This window comes from Capra hircus, chromosome 28, assembly GCF_001704415.2.
Source record: "Capra hircus breed San Clemente chromosome 28, ASM170441v1, whole genome shotgun sequence".
Taxonomy (NCBI): domain Eukaryota; kingdom Metazoa; phylum Chordata; class Mammalia; order Artiodactyla; family Bovidae; genus Capra; species Capra hircus.
In genome coordinates, this window is record NC_030835.1 from 39,227,879 (window position 1) to 39,249,642 (window position 21,764).

Below are 21,764 nucleotides of genomic sequence, written 5' to 3' on the forward strand. Positions count from 1 at the left end.
ATAATATTACATTTAGTGAAATAAGTCAAACAGTGAAAGACAAATACTATACGATAGCACTTATATGTGGAATCTAAAATTTAGTACAAATGAATCTATAAACAAATCAGAGACAGACTCACAGACATAGAAACTATACTTCCGGTTACCAAAGGGAAAGAGGGATAAATTAGGAATTTAGGATTAATGGATACAAACTACTGTACATAAAATAGATAAGCAACGAACATTTACTCTATAGCACAGGGAACTATATTGAATATCTCATATGCCTATAATGGAATATAATCTATGTTAATACAAAACCCCAAAACAAATCACTGTGCTGTACATCTGAAACTAACACAATATTGTAAGTCAGCTATATTTCAACTTAAAAAATTTTAAATTAAAACTTCAATTCAACAACTCTAAATAGATGAATTGCTAAGTCTTAAGTGAAACAGAACTATTCAACAGCTACCAAAAAATTATATTTAAATAAACTGTTCTGTACCATCAGGTGTGTGTGTGCTAATTTGCTTTAGTCATGTCCAACTCTTTGTGACCCTATGGACTGTTACCTGACCGGCTCCTCTGTCCACGGGATCCTGTAGTCAAGAGTGCTGGAGTGGGTTGCCATCCCCTCCTTCAGGGGATCTTCCCAACCCAGGGATTGAACCTGCGTCTCCTGCATTGCAGGCAGATTCTTTACCGTTGAGTCACCACGGAAGCCCCTCTTATCATCCTAAGAAACTATAGAAACAACCCACCCTTATTATCGTGAACAGAGTTCTACATAGGTAAACATCATGTTGCAGAGGGGCTGGACAGAGCAGGTAGTTATTTTTCTACACTCTCCAGGTAGGAGCCCTTTTCACCCTCCTGAGTCCTCTCAGGAAGAGTCAACACCTTCCAGGAAACGTTACTACGAACGTTTTTCCCCACACTCTGTGTTGACTTCACATGTGTAACATTCACATTGTGTGTTTAAAGAATGATGATTATGAATGAACTTGAGCCAAGTGAGGTTGAGTGTTGGGTCTGGAAGGATCCAGGGCCAAATACAGGGACCATCTGGGTAGGTTTGGTGAGCCAGTGGGTAGTGACTGGGCAGCCAGGTGGCCAGCAGCAGGGTTCAAATCCTGGCTCAGGCACACTGTCTTCTGTCTGTGAAGTCTGGGGTAAATTTCTTCTTCATGCCTCAGTTTGCTCTTGGCAAAATGAGAATAATAGTAGGACTTCTTCAGGTGGATTAACTCTGTGGTTGGTTACATTTCAAGTAGCCAGGACAGGGCCTGAGGCACAGGAAAACAGGATATATGTTAGCCATTGCTGCTGTACATCAGCTTGTCAAAAACAGCTGCCCTGTGAGTTCTGCCAAAGAGGAACATGTGCAGGCTCAGTAGGTGGAAGGCAACTGTTTTCTGCCCTCTGGGCTGAGAAGCAGAGATCTGCAGGAAGCCTGGAGCTGACATGGGTACCAACGGAGATGGGATGGGGCTGGCGTGGCCTGGCTGCTGACAGCCTCGGTTCAGTAATGCTGGGTTCAGACACGCCATCTTCCTTGTAACCAACTCCTTTTATCTTTTTCTTTCTCTCTATCATCTGTCTCTCCATATCACTACCCACCTATGATCTATCTTTCTACCTTCTACATCTATCCATCTCTCCATCATCTGTCATCTCATCTCACTATCATTTCTCTTTATCTATCTGTCTGCCTGTCTATCTCTCCATCTCCCTACCTAGCTATCATCTATCTTCTATATCTATCCATCCATCATCTATCTCCCTATTCTCTATCTTCTAATGCTGAAGATAATGAAGAAACTGAAGTTGAACGGTTCTATGAAGGCCTACAAGACCTTCTAGGACTAACACCCAAAAAAGATGTCCTTTTCATTATACGGGACTGGAATGCAAAAGTAGGAGATCAAGAAACACCTAGAGTAACAGGCAAATTTGGTCTTGAAGTACAGAATGAAGCAGGGCAAAGGCAAATAGAGTTTTGCCAAGAGAATGCACTGGTCATAGCAGACACCCTCTTCCAGCAACACAAGAGAAGAGTCTACACACGAACATCACCAAATGGTCAACACCAAAATCAGATTGATTATGTTCTTTGCAGCCAAAGATGGAGAAGCTCTATACAGTCAGCAAAAACAAGACTGGGAGCTGACTGTGGCTCAGATATGAACTTCTTATTGCCAAATTCAGACTTAATTGAAGACAGTAGGGAAAACCAATAGATCATTCAGGTATGACCTATATCAAATCCCTTACGATTATACAGTGGAAGTGACAAATAGATTCAAGGGACTAGTTCTGATAGACAGAGTGCCTGATGAACTATGGATGGAGGTTCATGACATTGTACGGGAGACAGGAATCAAGACCATCCCCAAGAAAAAGAAATGCGAAAAAAGCAAAATGGCTGTCTGAGGAGGTCTTACAAATAGCTGTGAAAAGAAGGGAAGCGAAAAGGAAAGATATAGCCATTTGAATGCAGAGTTCCAAAGAATAGCAAGGAGAGATAAGAAAGCTTCCTCAGTGATCAATGCAAAGAAATAGAGGAAAACAACAGAATAGGAAAGACTAGAGATCTCTTAAAGAAAATGAGATACCAAGGGAACATTTCATGCAAAGATGGGCACAATAAAGGACAGAAACAGTATGGACCTTACAGAAGCAGAAGATATTAAGAAGTGGCAAGAATACACAGAAGAATTATACAAAAAAGATCTTCACAACCCAGATAATCACGATGGTGATCACTCACCTAGGGCCAGACATTCTGGAACGTGAAGTCAAGTGGGTCTTAGGAAGCATCACTACGAACAAAGCTAGTAGAGGTGATGGAATTCTGGTGGAGCTATTTCAAATCCTGAAAGATGATGCTGTGAAAGTGCTGCACTCAATATGCCAGCAAATTTGGAAAACTCAGCAGTGGCCACAGGACTGGAAAAGGTCAGTTTTCATTCCAATCCCAAAGAAAGGCAATGCCAAAGAATGCTCAAACTACTGCACAATTGCACTCATCTCACATGCTAGTAAAGGAATGCTCAAAATTCTCTAAGCCAGGCTTCAACAGTATGTGAACTATGAACTTCCAGATGTTCAAGCTGGATTTAGAAAAGGCAGAGGAACCAGAGATCAAATTGCCAACATCTGTTGGATTATTGAAAAAGCAAGAGAGTTCCAGAAAAACATCTATTTCTGCTTTAGTGACTGCGAAGGCCTTTGACTGTATGGATCACCACAAACTGTGGAAAATTCTGAAAGAGATGGGAATACCAGACCACTTCACCTGCCTCTTGAGAATCTGAATGCAGGTCAGGAAGCAACAGTTAGAACTTGACATGGAACAACAGACTGGTTCCAAATAGGGAAAGGAGTACGTCAAGGCTGTATATTGTCACCCTGCTTATTTAACTTATATGCAGAGTACATCATGAGAAACGCTGGGCTGGGTGAAGCACAAGCTGGAATCTAGATTGCTGGGGAAAATATCAATAACCTCAGATATGCAGATGACACCACCCTTATGGCAGAAAGTGAAGAAGAACTAAAGAGCCTCTTGATGAAAGTGAAAGAGGAGAGTGAAAAAGTTGGCTTAAAGGATCAACATTCAGAAAACTACGATCATGGCACCTGGTCCCATCACTTCATGGCAAATAGATGGGGAAACAGTGGAAACAGTGACAGACTTTATTTTGGGGGGCTCCAAAATCACTGCAGATGGTGACTTAAAATTGAAAGACGTTTCTCCTTGGAAGAAAAGCTATGACCAACCCAGACAGCATATTGAAAAGCAGAGGCATCACTTTGCTGACAAAGGCCCATCTAGTGAAAGCTATGGTTTCTCCAGTGGTCATGTATGGATGTGAGAGTTGAACTTTAAGAAAGCTGAGCGCCGAAGAATTGATGCTTTTCAACTGTGGTGTTAGAGAAGACTCTTGAGAGTTCCTTGGACTGCAGGGAGATCCAACCAGTCCATCCTAAAGGAAATCAGTCCTGAATATTCATTGGAAGGACTGATGTTGTAGCTGAAGCTGCAATACTTTGGCTAGTGAATGAATGAAGTCGCTCAATCATGTCCGACTCTTTGTGACCCTGTGGACTGTAGCCCACCAGGCTCCTCCGTCCATGGAATTCTCCAGGCAAGAATACTGGAGTGGGTTGCCATTTCCTTCTCCAGGGGATCTCTCCAACCCAGGGATCGAACCCAGGTCTCCCACCTTGCAGGCAGATGCTTTAACCTCTGAGCCACCAATACTTTGGCTAGCTGATGCAAAGAACTGACTCATTTGAAGAGACCCTGATGCTGGAAAATATTGAAGGCGGGAGGAGAAGGGGATGACAGAGGATGAGATGGTTGGATGGCATCACCGACTCAATGGACATGAGTTTGAGTAAACTCTGGGATTTGGCGATGGACAGGCAAGCCAGGCTTGCTGTAGTCCAAGGGGTCTCAAAGAGTCAGACACCACTGAGCGACTGAACTGAACTGAATTGTCTATCTTTCTATGTCTGTTTATCCATATCTATGTATCTCTCTATTTAATCTATTTATCTATCTGTTCATTCATCCATGTATCTATCTACTTACCTTCCTATTATCTACCTATCAACAGCAAGTGGGAAGCATTTGAGCAGCCCACCCTCTTGGTAAGAGGATAATTAGAATGATCTGGTCTGCTAGTCACAAGCACCACTGCTCTCCAGATGGGGACCTCCAGGTTTGAATAGATTCTCTCACCTTATCCTTTACTTGCCCTGCAACCAGAGCTCAGGCTGAGAAATTGTATGAGTAGGTGGGGCTCCTGGGAGAGCTAAATGCTTGTACAGAGCAGATTTTGTGAAGCAGCCTCCAAGATGCCCCCCAGCAGAAATCAGCAGTGCCCCCAGGGTATTTTAAGGTTAAAAACACTTGAATGGGAAACACTTGGATAAGTTTTAAAAGACTGTGTTCAGACTTCACCTGGAGGAGCAAATGAAATTTTTATATTGAAAAAAAATCAATCCTTGGAGGTTTTTCTGAATGAATCCTATATGAAAGAAGTAACTGGAGCAGGGAAATTTTATTAATGGATGTTCTTAGGAATCAAGGCAAATAAAAATGACTTACATGCCATGTATTAGTGATTCGCTTAGAATTATTTGGGGACCCAAAAGGTAGCATGACATTCAGGGAAGGCTCTTTCAAAGGGAGGCTTAAAGTTTGAATCTTAAATTACGGGTACAAAGAAAGCATTCCCAGATCCAATAAATGAAGCTTGACCTGGCAGATCCAAGATTATATCTTAAATTTGTTTGAAACCAAAAACTTTCATTTCTTGGCAGAAGATGTTTTAACCTTTTAGTAAAAGAATCAGGGCAAGTGGGAAGTAGGTATTTAATTATATTTCTAAAGTGATATCAGTTTGAGCAAAGATCTCGCATGCTTGTGTATTTGTATACTAAGTGGCTGTCTATACCAAGCAATTTATTTTGATATTAACTTGATAAGAAATGCATTAAGATTTCACTTAGGCTTTAGTTTCAATTTTTTTTTCAAATGCAAAAGTATTCCCTTTCCCATTAATCTATGACCTAGTTGGATTTAAAAGGAAATTTCATAAGAGTGCAAATATTCCTTTAAGACTAAGCCCAGACTCAGAGCCAAACATAGCCAGCCCCCATGGACAGGCTGTGTTTTCTTTCCCATTAAATGATGGCCTCAGAATAGGGCTATTTCTATTACAGAAGCAGAGCAATTTAAATTGCATTTCTAAATATAATATGTTCAAGGCAGTGACTTTAAAAATTCATATCTGAACTCGTATCACTTTCATTTTGACTTTTTATACTCAAAGTAGTTCATGAATTGCAAAGAATATTCTCTCCGTAGTTCATTTTTGTTGGTTTTTTGAATCTTAGGAATTGTGCATTAATTTGTGAGATGTAAATTCTTCATTGGCTTTTGCCCTGGAAAGTTGCCTTATGAATTGTGCATTGATTTGTGAGATGTAAATTTTTCATCAGCTTTTGCCCTGGAAAGTTGATGTTACACCTTTTCCCTAATTTTTATGTCCATTCCAAGAGAAGAATAAAAATGTGTCTGCTCTCTTTGTAACAATATTTTGAGGCCTCAGATGAAATCTGTTACATTTTCTGTCCTCCTCAGAGGAAAATGCATATAAATAGCAAATGTTTAAAAATTGGATTATTCCACTGTACGGTATTAAGGCATTTTATGCAGACTCTGCAAATATAAACTTTGCACCTGAATTGTCTTGCCTTCTAAGACATAAGGAAATTGAAGCCAAGTTATAATTCTATTTCTTGTTAATAATGGAGCTCAAATTAGGCCATGTAAAGCAAACAGTGGTTTAAATTAGTTTTGCGCTTGAAATGAACAACACAAATAGAAGTTTTGCTGTGGGGGAAGCATTGAATTAGATCTCGATTTCATCCAAGGCTGGTAATTAAATTTTCAGGTAAATCTTGTTGAGTCTGAGAAGGATAACATTCATTTTGATGTTCTCAGTCTTCTTAAACAGAGTAAGCATCGGGGTTTTCTTTTTTCCCTTGGTGTTTTGTGTGTCTGAATTATAGTGGGGGAGGGGGAGAATGTGTTTTTATATGGTGCAAGTTGTATAATATGGTATAAATGACTGAGTATGAGGTTTCTGTCATTGAATCAAAATTAAAGGTACCATTCAGAAATTATGTTTGTTTTCTAGGGACACAACCAAATCATAACATACAGCAGACCAATCTATTTTTGTGTGCTGTGTGGCCTTATTTTGCTTCTTGATACAGGGGCCAAAGCCAGGCACCCTCCCACTTACACTGTGTATGGTCTGAAGCTCTTCTCTCCAGGGTCCCTCCAATGGGCTAGGGACCTCTTAATAGGTGAGTTCATTTGGGGGGATTGTGGGAAAGGTCACAGAGACGGGAGGGTATTTCTCCCCTTGATTTTCTGAATCCCTCACTGGAGAAACTTTCTTACTTGCTTATTGGATCAAGAGATGGGCATGTCCCTTTTGCTTTGTGTGTTTTCAGTAGACTCTCTGGGAGCCAGAGCCCAAAGCATCCAACAATGTACTTATTCTAAAGCAGAGGTCCCCAACCTTTTTGAAACCAGGGACTCATTTCATGGAAGACAATGTTTCCACCGACCAGGGGTTGCGGGGGCGGCAGTGGCGGGGTGGTTTGGTGATGATTCAAGCACAGTAGGGTTTGTGCTCCTGTGAATATCTAATGTGGCCACTGATCTGACAGGAGGCGGAGGTCAGACGGTAATGTGAGTGATGGGGAGTGGCTGTAAATGCAGATGGAGCTTTGGTTTCTCACCTGCCGCTCGCCTCCTTCTGTGTGTTCCTGTTCCTAATCAGCATCAGTCCATGACCTGGGGCTTGGAGACTGTTCTAGAGGATGTTGACACTCCTGGCTAGGGAGCTGCAGCACTTAATATCTTAAGAACAGGTGGCTAGGGTGCCTGGTGTGGGGCATCAGTGGGGCTCCCCAGGATGGGGGTGATTTTTGCCCTCTAGATGGTGGTCACAGACTCATCGCCATGGCACAGATGCTCTGGAAATGCGTGAGTGGACATGGTTCTCAGTCCCACATGGGGTCCTGGATGTGCTAGTCACCTGGCTTCTCACTGGTGCGCTTTACTTGCCTGAAGGTCCAGGCGGTGTTTGATGTAAATGCTCCACTTACACAGGTGACCTTCATATTATAATGGTGTAGGGCCTCAGCTCTGGAGCCAGATGGCTGGCTATTTGAATTCCAGCTGTGCTTCTTTCTTACTTGTGTGACCTTGAGCAAAATTCAACTGTAGTTTGAGGTTAAAAATAGTATACACCTCAGAGGCTGTTGCAAGCTTTAGATGTGTTAGTATGTTTCAACATATAGAAGAGTGTCTGGGACCAGGTAGTAGCTATTATTATCTTTATTATGCAAAGAGGCTTCCCCATTGTGGACCTGCAGCTCTGAAGACTTGACTGCCAATGCTCTGAGGATCACCCAGAGGATCACACATGTGCTCACTTGTGGTTATCTGATTACACTGACCAGATGAGTTGATAAAGGGCAGCTACCAGAGGCTCCACTTCCTGGATCTGTTACTTGCCAGCAGGAAGTTTTACTCGAGGAGATTGTCAGAGCCATAGGTCCTACATCATCATTCTGATCCTATGACAACTCTCGGAGTCTCTCCAGCGGGACTCAGGAGGACCCCCAGATATAACGTCTCTTTGTGCTTCTTATAGGTGAAAACTGCCGTAGACATTCCACCCTCTGGCTCACTTTCCCAGCTGCCGTCTCGCATCCCTCTTCCTACTGCTTTGGTAGCAGACTGTTCACTCCCCTCCGCTCGGCCCACTGCATGAGCCCACCTTTGCATCTTCAGCACCTCGATTCCTGCTATGTCATGTGAGGAGCTGAGTGTTGGCACCATGTTTCAGAGACTCTCTGAGTTCTAACAGGAAACAGAAACAAGTTGGGAGAAACATAGGAGCTAATCCCGTGATTAAACCCCTAATCGGTGTCCTCTTGGTCACTTCCCAGGTAGTTCAGGGGTCAAGAACCTGTCCATGATTCAGAAGACTCAGAGTCAGTGTCTGGGTCGGGAAGATCCCTTGAAGGAGAAGATGGCCACCCACTCCAAAATTCTTGCCTGGGAAATTCCATGGACAGAGGAGTCTGGCAGGCTTCCGTCTATGGGGTCCCAAAGAGTCGGACACGCCTGAGCAACTAAACGTATACACACACAGTGTCCTTTTGCCCAAGAATCTTTACTTCTACTCTGCTTTTTTTTCTGCTCTGGTATTTTTCACTTTACTTTTTTATATTATTTGAAATTCTGTCACAACACACACACACACGCGCACACACACACACGCAATAAGAAGGACTTTAAGTCCCTTCTACCTTCCCATAAATTAGCTCACTCCTCTTCCTTCTGAGATCAGCTACAGTGAAGGTGTTAGAGCCTGGGTAGGCAGAGATGCCCCGTCACCACTGCACACACGTGGGAGGACTGTCCTTTCCTGTCATCTTCTTTTTATAAACAGCAGTGCTGGACTCTGGAGTCTTCAGTCAAGGGCATGGGAGGACTTGGAATTTAGAGATGAAAAGGGCATACAAGGATCTTGGAAGGTGTCCAAAAAACACCCGTCTGTGCTGTGACGTTGCCTTTCCTTGTCTGTGCCCCACACTCAGTCTGGTGTACCTTGTGGCCAGCTTGCCTGAGAGTCTCAGTGAGAGTGAGTGTTGGCAGATTTCCATGTCTTAGAGGTCATGAGGGTTTGCAGCCTGGCCTGAAGCCCCAGTTCCCATGCCTTCTCACCTAACCTTTGTGTTCCTTCTCTGCTGCACTCTCAGCCCCAACATAGCAATACACACTATGCTAGGCAATGATGACTCATTTCCCTAAGTTGGGCCCCATCTTCTATCCTTTCACAACCCCTGCTTTTCATAATATTGAACTCATTCTGTAGTCTTCTGCTTCATTTGTGATATTTGACCATGCCCCTCTCTGTCACTAGCTTGTACATCCCCCAGGGAATCCCCAGCACCAAGCATGGTGTCCAGTGCATACAGATGCTAAGGAGACACTTTGTGGAGAGATGAGCATGGAGTATGCTTTAAATACCAAAGGAATTACTGTACAGATGGACTTTGGAACATTTCTGTTCATAAATCAGGAAAAGCTTATAGTCGTTTTGGGACTGTTCAACTCATTCCTTAGAATAAGTAGGAATTTTGTAAGTACCTTTTGCAGATGGTTTGTATAAAGAGATTTAGAAGAAGAAAAGCATGACATATATTCCATTTAGAAATCATTTTTTCTGAATTAGTTCAGTTCAGTTCAGTCGCTCAGTCATGTCCGACTCTTTGCGACCCCATGAATTGTAGCATGCCAGGCCTCCCTGTCCATCACCAACTCCCAGAGTCCACTCAAACCCATGTCCATTGAGTCGGTGATGCCATCCAGCCATCTCATCCTCTGTCATCCCCTTCTCCTGCCCCCAATCCCTCCCAGCATCAGAGTCTTTTCCAATGAATCAACTCTTTGCACGAGGTGGCCAAAGTATTGGAGTTTCAGCTTTAGCATCAGTCCTTCCAATGAACACCCAGGGCTGATCTCCTTTAGAATGGACTGGTTGGATCTCCTTGCAGTCCAAGGGACTCTCAAGAGTCTTCAACACCACAGTTCAAAAGCGTTAATTCTTCTGCGCTCAGCTTTCTTCACAGTCCAAGTCTCACATCCATTCATGAAAAACCACAGGAAAAACCACAGCCTTGACTAGACAGACGTTTGTTGGCAAAGTAATGTCTCTGCTTTTGAATATACTATCTAGGTTGGTCATAAGTTTCCTTCCAAGGAGTAAGCGTCTTTTAATAGATCGCCCCGATTCCTATTTTCCTTTAATTTGCTACTATGAAAAAGCCAACGCTATTGAATAAATGCAGTTGTCTTGGCATAGTGGACTTAGCATACCATCAGGAAGTGAAATTAAATCACTTTCACTTTTCACTTTCATGCATTGGAGAAGGAAATGGCAACCCACTCCAGTGTTCTTGCCTAGAGAATCCCAGGGATGGGGGAGCCTGGTGGGCTGCCGTCTATGGGGTGGCACAGAGTCGGACACAACTGAAGCGACTTAGCAGCAGCAGCAGCAAAGCTCAAAAAGTAAGACCTTAATGTAACTGGTCAAAGTCTAAGATTTTACTTTTAGCAGTAAGCCTGGTTCTAGAATTGACTATTAGCTATGTACATTCAAATTTTATTTATCTTCAAATCAGTGTCTTTAGGGAGTGGAGATGGGGCAAGGCATTTTTTCTTATCTTTTTCACTGGAATTCCCTTTTTTCTCATTAAAATTCCCCCTTAATGCATATTTTGTCTGCTTGTCAACAGTGAGGAGAATAGTGGTAAATAATCCAGCATGCTGACTTAATGACGTCCAGGGTCAAGAAAGGTGGAAACCTAGAACAGTGGCAACCCCTATGGAATGAAGGTGGTACACGTTACTAGTTTGTACCAAGCAGGAATAGATTGTGGGACAAATTTAGACAGAAAGAGAGGTTTATACAAAGTTTCTGACTTTATGAGGGAAAAGAAGTTCAGAGTCATTTCTTCTTCTTTGTCACCTTGTCACTTTCTGTCTGTCCCTCAGCTACCGAGGGATCTGAATAGTTTATAGCTGCTGACATTGTTAGGTTCAGAGTTAGCAAGAAGAGAGAGAAAAAACTTCAGGGAAAACAAAAGGTTATTAGGAAGAAAAAGGAGAGTTTTAATGTCCTGACAAAGTACCACAAATGGGTGGCTCGGAACAACAGACTTGTGTGTCTACTCCTTCTGGAGGCCAGAGGTCTAACATCTCTGAGAGCACAAGGGGAAGATATTCTCCAGGCGCTCTCCTCGGCCTGTCAGTGGCCCTCTTCTCCCTGCATCTCTTCACATTATTCATTGTCCCTTTTTGTGTGTGTCTGTCTTTGTATCCGAATTTCCCATTTAAAAGGATTTCAGTCATATTAGATTAAAGCCCATTCTAATGATCTCATCGTAATGGTAATCTACAAAGACCCACATCTCCAAATAAAGTCCCATTCACAGGTCCTTGGGGTTAGGACTGATATCTTTTGGAGGGGTGCAATTTAACCCATTCAACAAGGAGCATCTAAGAGAGAGGACATGAGAAGAATAGACACTGAATACATGAGACGTCTACCATCGTGGGCCCAAAGATGCTGTGTGCTCTTCATGCTGAGGAAGTGGTCCTCTTCTGACTGAGGCTGGAGTGTGTGAAATAGTGCTTAGAGTTGTGTTTTCTGGGCAAAATCCCTGTTCCCCACTGCTTCTCGTGGTTTCTGCTCAGAAACCAACCTCCCAGAGTGTAGAGAGGCGGCAGAGGAAGAGGAGCAGGAAGAGAGGAAGACGTAATGTCTGCTGCCTTATTCTGCCTCCCAGGGCAGAAGGGGTTGAAAGTGAGCCAGGGGTAGGAGGTGAGTTTAGTGGCCATTGGGCAGGTGGGGAGGTTGGAGAAGCTCTTTGCCACATGTGACGTGAGAAGAGACCATCGGATAACAGACCCATAGAAGGAGGAGAAAGTGCAGTGATAGGGAGCAGCTCTACACCAAAGCACTTCACCAGTCTTGCAGTGAGCTGTAATCCACCTGCTAGACAGTGGAGGGGTAAGGAACCTTCCAAGGGATAAGGAGCCTGGAGAATAAAACTGACACAACAAGAAAGACAAAGTCAGTGGTGGGACTAGTTGTTTTTGTAGGCTGAGAGGTGAGTTCAGGAAATAGAAACCTTCAGAGTGATGTTCTTACATAATTTATTTCTCTTTTATGATCTTTCATATATGTTCAGAATATCACTTCTCTTTCATTATAAGGAGAAAGTCTTTCTTTTTTCCTCTACGAGTAAGGTGAAAGACCTTTCTAGTGCTCATTTCCTTTGCTGACCTCTGGGTTGAAATTTTTATTACTTTGCATTTGGGTAACTTCAACAAAAGCCTATGAGTGCGACTGGCTTTGTAATCATCCTTTGGATGAGAAAGCCAAGAGGTCTGCAGTCCCTAGTACTGTATTTCAGGAAGAGTAGTAACAGCTCCAGAGTGTGTTCTGAGAAGTGTGGCCACATGGGCTACATGGGGTCTTCACATGGGGCAAGGGAATGGGGATGTCCAGCCTAGAGAGGAAATGCTTGGGTCCTGGGGGCACACGTGGTGGCTGCAGGTGGTTAAAAGGCTGCCAGATTGGAACGGGAGAGGCTTTATTTTCTGCTGGAGTAGCTGTGATAACTAGTTCCACTGTCGAGTAGGTGGATGACAGCTCACTGCAGGACTGGTGAAGAGGTTTGGTGTAGAGCTGGCCAGCAGGGCCATGGGTTGCCTAGTGAAGCAAGGAGTTCCCTAATGTGGGAAGAACTCGGGCGATCTGAGACAGCATCACTTACAGAAGGGTTCCACACACTGAATGGGTCCTTTTCAGACGTGAGAGTTTGACATTTTGTTTTAGTCTTTAGGACCATCAACCTGCTGCCTACACTCAAGCAGCTTCAATGATGTAAGCCTTGGAGATAATGGAGGTTTTGTAACCAGTGACTGAGGTGGAACCACGCTCCCCTGCACCCTGAGATACACGTTTCCATGTCTCGTGTAAAGACTTGTCTCTTGGCCCCGGTAATCCGTGTCAGGACCATATGCTAAAACACAGATATGACATGTAGGAGACGCACAGTGTTTGCAGTCATACCAAGTTCACATTCCTGTTCAGTCGCTCAGTCGTGTCCAGCTCTTTGTGACCCCATGGACTGCAGCACACCAGACTTTTCTGTCCTTCACTATCTCCCGGAGTTTGTTCAAACTCAGACCCATTGAGTGGGTGATACCGTCCAGCCATCTCAGCCTCTGTCACCTGCTTCTCCTCCTGCCCTCAATCTTTCCCAGCATCAGGGTCTTTTCCTTGGTTTTACTTCCATGTTATTTTAATTCTGCCCACCTCCCCCCACCCCAACCTGCAAATATAGTAGTTAATATTCTTCTTCACATTTAACATAAGAAACGAGCAAGTTCCAATATTTTTATTTATACCCTGTGCTTGAAAAGAAATGGCACTGTACCAGAAGTTTCTGCATTTATAGTAATTATTAGGGAGCATGAGGAGTAGCCAGGATGTGAGAGAAAATTACACACCCTCTGAGCAGTACACTAAGAAAAAAATCTTTGTTCACAGGGAAAATTGCCAACAAACACAGGGATTTGTTTCTTTTTCACTTTTGGGAAAAAAAGACAAATTCATTTCATCAACTTCAGGTGGAATTTTCCAGTCATCCTACTAATGCCACGAGGTTTGGGCTGCGTTCTCATTCACCTCTTCCACTCGGACGAGAGACTTCCTTCTCTGCTTCCGCCTGGGGATGACCTAAATCCCGGGCTCCCCGTCGCTGCTCTCCTTCCTCTGCTATGTCTTTCTGCTCCTACTCTGCAGGTGTGGCCAGAGCATCTTCGGTTAGAACTTCTGGCGTCTTGTACCATTTTATTTTCCTCCTGCCATCCTTCATCATGTTCCACTTCTTTCCACTTTACTAGTTTGGGTGTTATTGCCTAATGTATTTCTTTTGTTAATATTTATTCTATTTATTATGTATTTATTTGGCTATGCTGGGTCTTAGTTGTGGCGTGCAAATTCTTGCAGCCTGTGAGATCAAGTTCCTTGACCAGAGATGGAACCCCAGCCCCCTGCATTGGGAACATGGAGTCTCAGCCATTGCACCACCAGGGGGGGTCCCAGCCTAATGTATGTCTTGTAGAAAATACTTGTTTACCCATGTTTCCAGTATTTGGCTGCCATTATTGTATTATTTCACAGCCAAAAATTTTTCCCCTGTAGTTCTTCATTCTTGGTATGGCTTTTGAAGTAATGAAATCTTGTTGCACCCTTCCTCTGCTCCTATCCTGGTCCTGAAGAATGCAACGAATCATCTAATCTTCACTGCTGGGTTTTGAACCCCAAAGTTAAGAAAAACTAGTCAGTTTTCTTGAAATTAGATAAGGTAACATTTTGATGCTCAAACCTGTAAGTCCTACCATTAACTTTCTCTTTATTTCTTCCATCTTTCCTTCCATATAAAAACTGAGAAAAGAAATTGTTTTATGTGGTTATGACTAGCAGATATCTATTTGTGTCTTTTTGGCAACTTTGTTTTTGTTTTAAATTTTATCAAAGTATAGTTGATTTGTAATGTTGTGTTAATTTCTGCTGTACTGGAGAGTGACTCAGTTATATATATATATATAGTCTTTCCCATTATGGCTTATCACAGAATATTGAATATAGTTCCTTGTGCTCTACAGTAGGACCTGGTTGTCTGGTTGTTGTTGTTTAGTCACTAAGTTGTGTCCAACTCTTTGTGACCCTCATGGTCTGCAGCAGGCCAGGCTTCCTGTCCTTCATCTCCCGGAGTTTGCTCAGACTCATGTCCATTTTGTCAGTGATGCCATCCAACCATCTCATCCTCTGTTGTCCCCTTCTCCTTCTGCCCTCAGTCTTCTTTCCCAGTACCAGAGTCTTTCCCAGTGAGTCGGCTCTTCACTTAAGGTGGTCAGAGTACTGGAGCTTCAGCTTCAGCATCAGTCCTTCCAGTGAATATTCAGGGTTGATTTTCTTTAGGATTGACTGGTTTGATCTCCTTGTTGTCCAGGGGATTCTCAAAAGTCTTCCATCACCACAATTCAAAAGCATCAATTCTTTGGCACTCAGCCTTCTTTATGGCCCAACGCTCACATATGTGCATGACTACTGGAAAAATCAGAGCTTTAGCCGTATGAACCTTTGTTGGCCATTATCCATCCTGTATATAATAGTTTGCATCTGCTAACCCCAAACTCCAAATCTACCCCTTTGACTACACCTTGTTATTGCCAACTTTGATTGAGAAGCATGTTACTCACAGATCTCTAGATTTTCACAATATAGTTAAAATCTTGTGACAGAAAACATTACAAAATCACCATGTATGTCAAAATATGGCTCCAATCCCAAGCAAAGGCTCATTTGCCATAGCCATGTTTGCTGCATAAAATTTTACCTCCACACAATGTTAGAACAGTTTTTTGGTATTGTTGTAGTAGGGTTTATCCCATATTATTATAGTGGGGTTAACCCACTGTTTTCCAGATAATGGGACACACAAATACTTTCATCCCTATGATTTCACTGTGGAAAGTTTTGCACTTCCAGTTCTTCAGAAATAGCTGAAACACTCCCCATCCTTCCCGCATGCACTGTTCACTGTGGCTTATGTATGGGGTTTGGACATAGTTCCATGTTTAGGCATCTTAGATTTCAAATCAAATTTCCCTAGTTTTATTAAGGTTTACCAGGATTAAACTTCATTGACTTTCCACCCAATAAACTGAGACAGAAAGGTAGACAGATGTACTGTGTCAGCACTGATGGGAGTTTCTGTGTTTCTATGACACCTGACTGAAAAAATAGAATTCAGAAAGAGAGAACACTGGGTAGACTGCTGTAAAATGCAGCTTGACTATATGTTCTTTCCCTGAACAAATGATCTCTGTGAGATTTTGAATTATAATGTGTAGAAGGTGTTAGTCGCTCAGTTGTTTCTGACTCTTCTCAACCCCATGAACTGTAGCCTGCTAGGCTCCTCTGTCCATGGAATTCTCCAGGCAAGAATACTGGAGTGTGTTACCATTCCCTTCTCCAGAGAGTCTTCCTGACCCAGGAGTCGAACCCAGGTCTCCCACACTGCAGGCAGATTCTGTACCCTCTGAGCCCCCAGGGAAGCCCGTAACGTATATGTTTCATGCAGTTGCGCTGTGACGGTTTGGGAGCCAGCAGTCTTCCTCTTCTCAGGCAGGGCCACGTTCACCTCCCAGGTGACCTGCTGCACCTGAGAAGCAGGTCCTTCAGTGTCGTAGCATCACGGTGATAGGGTTTCTTGCTTAACTGCCACCTTCCGTTGCTCTTCTGTGGGTTCTGACTGAGCTCTGAGTTTGCAGTGAGAACAGAGAAGACACAGCATCTCAAGCCCTTGAAGTGACAAAGCCAGTGGCCTTGCAGGAAGGGATCCCCTAATGACTGGGCTTGGGTGTTGCACGTTCCTGTCATTTTCCTGGTCCTTTCTCCCATCTCTTCCCCCAATTTCAAGTCTGTCCTTGCAAACTAAAGGCCAGTCTACTCTCTACCTACCATCCCCAGGTGTCCGCTCAGTCCTGGGCCAGCCTGCTGGCCTCTCCTTCAGCAGCCCCTCCTGTTACTTCCAAGGCCTGTGTTTGGTTCGACCTCAGCCTCCGTCAGTGGCTAGAGGAGAAGAGGCCATGGTGTCGCCAGGACCTGTGCGGGGTGGACTGGGCTGAAAGGTGGGAGGGAGGTGGGACTGCGCTGGAACCTGGGCCCCTGTTCCTGCATGCTCACTGTCAATTTTGTCTGTTCACTTTCAGTATTTCTCTATTGCTTCCCCGCAATCTCCCTTCTTGGACTCTTCCCGCAGATCAACACTTTCTGCATTTATCTTTTGGAGCAAATTGACATGCTGTTTTTTGGAGGTTCTGGTAAGTCTTTTACATTCTGTTCTTTCTGTAAACAAGTCTCAAGTTCAGATAAGGGCTAAATAGCCTCAGGCATGGAATGAAACCTGGACAGTTAGGTTTTCTTTGTTCTCACCCTTAAAGGACTTCAGCTTGGGTTGGTTAGATTGATGGTGGGCCCTTCTAGATTCATCTGGCAAAATTGAAAGTGGCCCACCTGGCTTGACACAAGCAGAAAATGGGGAATGAAAGGTCGGGCATATTGAGGCATGTTGGGGCATGCCCGGGCATGTTGAGGCATGCCCCGGAAAAGTGCCGCAGACAAGTCCCGGAGGCGGGCCGACAACCAAGCAGTCCAATCAGGTGCCGACACGGAGCCCTTGGACACCAACCACCGCTGTAGCCCGTGCTTTCTACCTTATATGGGAGCCCGGCCCTGGCTATAAAACCTTTCCCCACCCCTCATACCTCGCAGACTCCCTTTGCTTCCTTGCTCACCCGCCCCCAGGAGTTCTGCCCGAGAGCGACCGCCCAATAAAGGCTCTGATCAACGGTCCATAGAGGTGGCTCTTTCTTCCCGCGGCATTTCTTACAGGGAATTGTAGAATTCTATGAGCTTTGGATTTCATTTAAAACTGAAACTGTGAGTCGCTCCGTTGTGTCCAACTCCTTGCAACCCCATGGAATATGGCCCACTAGGCTCCTCTGTTCATGGGATTCTCCAGGCAAGAATATTGGAGTGGGTTACCATTTCCTTCTCCAGGGGATCTTCCGGACCCAGGGATTGAACCTGAGTCTTCTGCATTACAGGCAGATTCTTTACCATCTGAGCCACCAGGGAAGCTTGGACTTGGTTTCAGTTCAGTTCAGTCGCTCAGTCATGCCTGACTCTTTGTGACCCCATGAATTGCAGCACGCCAGGCCTCCCTGTCCATCACCAACTCCCAGAGTTCACCCAAACCCATGTCCATCGAGTCAGCGATGCCATCCAGCCATCTCATCCTCTGTCGTTCCCTTCTCCTCCTGCCCCCAATCCCTCCCAGCATCAGTCTTTGCCAAGGACTTGGTTTAGGGACCCTCTAATTCTTCATTGGAAAAGCTGCATGTATTAATGTGTGTGAACGTGAGTGAGTGGAGGTTAGCGTGTGAGCATGTGCATTTGAGCACTCCAGTGTTCTTGCCTGGAGAATCCCAGGGACAGGGGAGCCTGATGGGCTGAGTCAGACACGACTGAAGTGACTTAGCAGCTGAATGAGTTAGTCTGGGAGCATATGGGTGTGACATTGTAAGTGTGTGTTGTGTGCAGGCCTGTACAGACAGGTGACCTATGCCCTTTCATTTGGTGTGTTCCTTACTTTCTGACCAAGGTGGGTAAAGCTTTATCCAATGCTTACTTGGAGACTTTACCCAGATGTCTCACCTTTAAAGCTTACTCTTCTCTAAATGGAAACTAACACACTGATCTCTTGGGGTTGCTGTGAGGATTTCATGAAGTCGTGTACATAAAGCATTAGAGCATAACAGGTGATCTGTTACAGCTGCCTCCTCTTTGTATACATGCACACACACGCACACACACCCATACACACACACCTACACACACAGGAGTGCTGGCTTGTTCTGTTTATCTATCCATTCATTTATCCATCTATCTATTAAAATACCTAGCTATCTATTCATCCATCTCTATATATCTATTATGTATCCATCTATTAGCTATCTCTCATCTATCTATTCATCTACCTAGCTGTCATTCATCCACCCATCTATCTATACATCTATCTATTCATCTATTTATTTATTCATCCATCTATTATTGGTCTTTCATCTGTCTGTCTCTCATCTATCTATTCATCCATCATCCATCTATCTATTTATCTATCCATATCTGTGTCTAATATCCATCTCCATATTTGTCTCTCTCTCTCTCTCCTTTCTTCTACTGAAATCACATCCCTGATCTTTCCTGGGCCAGGAGCTTCCAACTATAAGCAACAAGGTCTCCCCACCTCCACAATAACTGGTTCACAGTCTCCTAAAAGTTATCAAAAGTTCTTTCTAACTGTGGTCTTCCTGCGTTTTTAGTTAAAGGTCAGTGTCTTTCTTGTGCTAAGCGTCACCCAGTGCTTTTTGGCTGCCCTGTGGATTGGTTCTTTGCCCCTTTGGCAGGCATTTTGCATTTGAAAGTTGCAAACTTCACTTTCTTACTCTATGTATTGACTGTGAGACCTGCCGCTCCAGAAGGGAACTCTTGTTTGTGTTCCAGCCGTTTCGGGATTGCTGTCAGCTGTTTACAGTGTGGCCCGGAGTGCGTCCGCCGCGGCTGTGCTGCACGTGTTCTGCTTCAGTGCTGTGAAGGTAGGTGCAAGGCCAACGGCCTTCTTCTCTCTTGAATTAACTGTATTTTAAGTAAACAAGCATCTCCTCCAATTACAAGAGGAATGGGATCTGAGCACATCAGGAGTAACAGGGCCTGGAGGATGAGGCCTAGTGGTTTAGAAGATGCATTAAGATACCTGATTTGCTACTGACCACAAAGCCCACCTGGTCTGAACTCTTGCAGGTGTCTGCCTGGCCCAAGCAGGTGTCTGCCTGGCCCAGTCAGTTACTGACACTGGGAGGGGCTTTGGCTTAACATGGGAGTTGACAGGCCCCCACTTTCTTACTGATGCTTCCTTCTGAAATACCACTCAGAAGACGGTAAAAGAATACAATTGCATAAAGCTTTATGGACAGAGAACAGGAATGGACATTGATAGCAAAAATTTTAGAATCCAGAAAACAGATGGACCATAGATTTATTCAGATGGAGAAAGTTAAAACCCAGGCTGGCAGCAAGGGAAACCTAGGATGATTAAAGAAAACAAGATAATAACTTTTGGAAAAGAACAAGTGGTATCAGAAAAGAAATGTATGGTCAGTGCATGGCTCAGCTGTGAATAATATGTTGTATTTATGACAGTCTGAATAACAGTTGCAACTATAATAGCAGAATAGGGGGAGATGAAGTGTGTGTGTGTGTGTGTGTGTGTGTGTGTGTGTGTATGTCTGCCTGTTTGACTTTGCAGCAGTCTTAATTTTGTCTTCCATGTTAGAAAGTCAGCAAATAATATCTGAAGTTGAAAAAAGTCAAGAAACAACAAAACAAGCGTGTTATTTGGAAATATGGAGGCAAATAGGTGAAGAAGAAACAGCTGAAAGTCACTGCCTTCAGGCAGCAAGAATTAGAGCAAAGAGATGGATGATGTGGGCAGAGGACCACTGCTGTTCATTGTTACAAACACGTTCAGGGCCATCTTCAATCAGTAAAAAAGAAATTGATTGACAGTGTACTTATTTCTTGACTTTATGGACACTCTGCCTTTAATGTGTTACACCACAAGTACGTCTTTGATAAAATAAAAATTAAATGCAAAAGAGTAAATGATATATGTTCCAAAGGGCTTTAAATAGATAGTATATGGCATTTGTTAACTGACTTTTGAACAAATTTTAACTGAAGATCATATTAAACTCATCAGTATCAGTGGCAGCAATATAACTGTTATTCCTCTTTGTGGAAGTGAGGAATTCAGTAATGTCATCTTCCAATGCATCACAGTTGAATTTCTCTGGGATAATCAATGGCATGATTCCCTCCTTCACTCTTTCCATCCTTTTCATATGATTATCTTCTTTTACATCAAAAAAAAGGGAGAGGAGAAGGCTCCTTTTTCCAGTGCAGAAGGGTAGCATACAGCTTTTGGTGGATCTGTTTGCCATCACCTTTATACTTTTGGTGGATCTGTTTGTCATCACATATATATTTGTCACATAGAACAACAATTATATAATTAATCAGTGTTTCTGGGTTCTTTCTTTTGAAATACATTCCTTTATTCTGTCACAGGACCCAGGTATTCCATTCAGGACAATTACTAAGGAATTTTCTGAAAACCTCTTTCTACTGCTCTTTGGTAAAATAACTGCCTATAAAATTTGGGAGTCACAAGCTTTTCTCTGCAGGACCCTTTATAGTTTGTTCTGTTATGTTCCAGTCTTTGCTTGTTTATACATTTATTTTTCATTAATTTTTTGAAATTCTGGTTCATTGAGATATAATTTGTATGCTGCAGAACCCATATTTTTAATATACATAATTAGATAAGTTTTGATAGAGTTTTCCAGGTGGCACAGTGGTAAAGAATCTGCCTGCCAATACAGGAGACTCAGGAGATGCAGGTTTGATCCCTGGATCAGGAAGATCCCCTGGAGAAGGAAATGGCAACCAGCTCCAGTATTTTTGCCTGGAAAATTCCATGGACAGAGGAGCTTGGCAGGCTACAGTTCATGGAGTCACAGAGAGTTAGACACGACTGAGCACAAGTTTTGATAAATGTAAGTTTTGATAAATTCCTGCCTCTAAAATTGGAGAGATGGACAGGTAAATACAGAGGACCGAAACCTACTGCAGCAGGAGCCCAGGAACAGAAACCTCTGTGGGAACCAGCACTGAACTGTGGCTGACAAATTGCTGCAGGCTCAGTGTGGACAAGTCTAGAGTTAATAACCCCAGGTGAATCCAGTCATTAGGGAAGCCCCACACTTGTGGTGCTTCACCCCCTTGAATGATTGGAGAAGAATCCTCCTGCTTTCAGTAGGTGGAGGGGGAAGAGTAACCATTTTGAAGTGTAGCAGAGTATTCTGTTCTTCTCAACCAAGCCTGCCTTAAGATTTTACTGTAGCC

The 21,764-nt window shown here is 43.5% G+C and overlaps 1 protein-coding gene across 1 annotated transcript in view; it reads left to right on the plus strand.

Annotated features, from left to right (window-relative positions):
* The window catches only part of PCNX2 (pecanex homolog 2 (Drosophila)), a 309,639-nt gene that overhangs the window by 82,096 nt on the left and 205,779 nt on the right, over positions 1–21,764 (plus strand). The window contains exons 13-15 of the mRNA XM_018042531.1: positions 6,708–6,879; positions 16,952–17,062; positions 19,305–19,396. Of these exons, the coding sequence (XP_017898020.1) occupies positions 6,708–6,879; positions 16,952–17,062; positions 19,305–19,396 (375 nt within the window). The remainder of the gene's footprint in view (positions 1–6,707; positions 6,880–16,951; positions 17,063–19,304; positions 19,397–21,764) is intronic.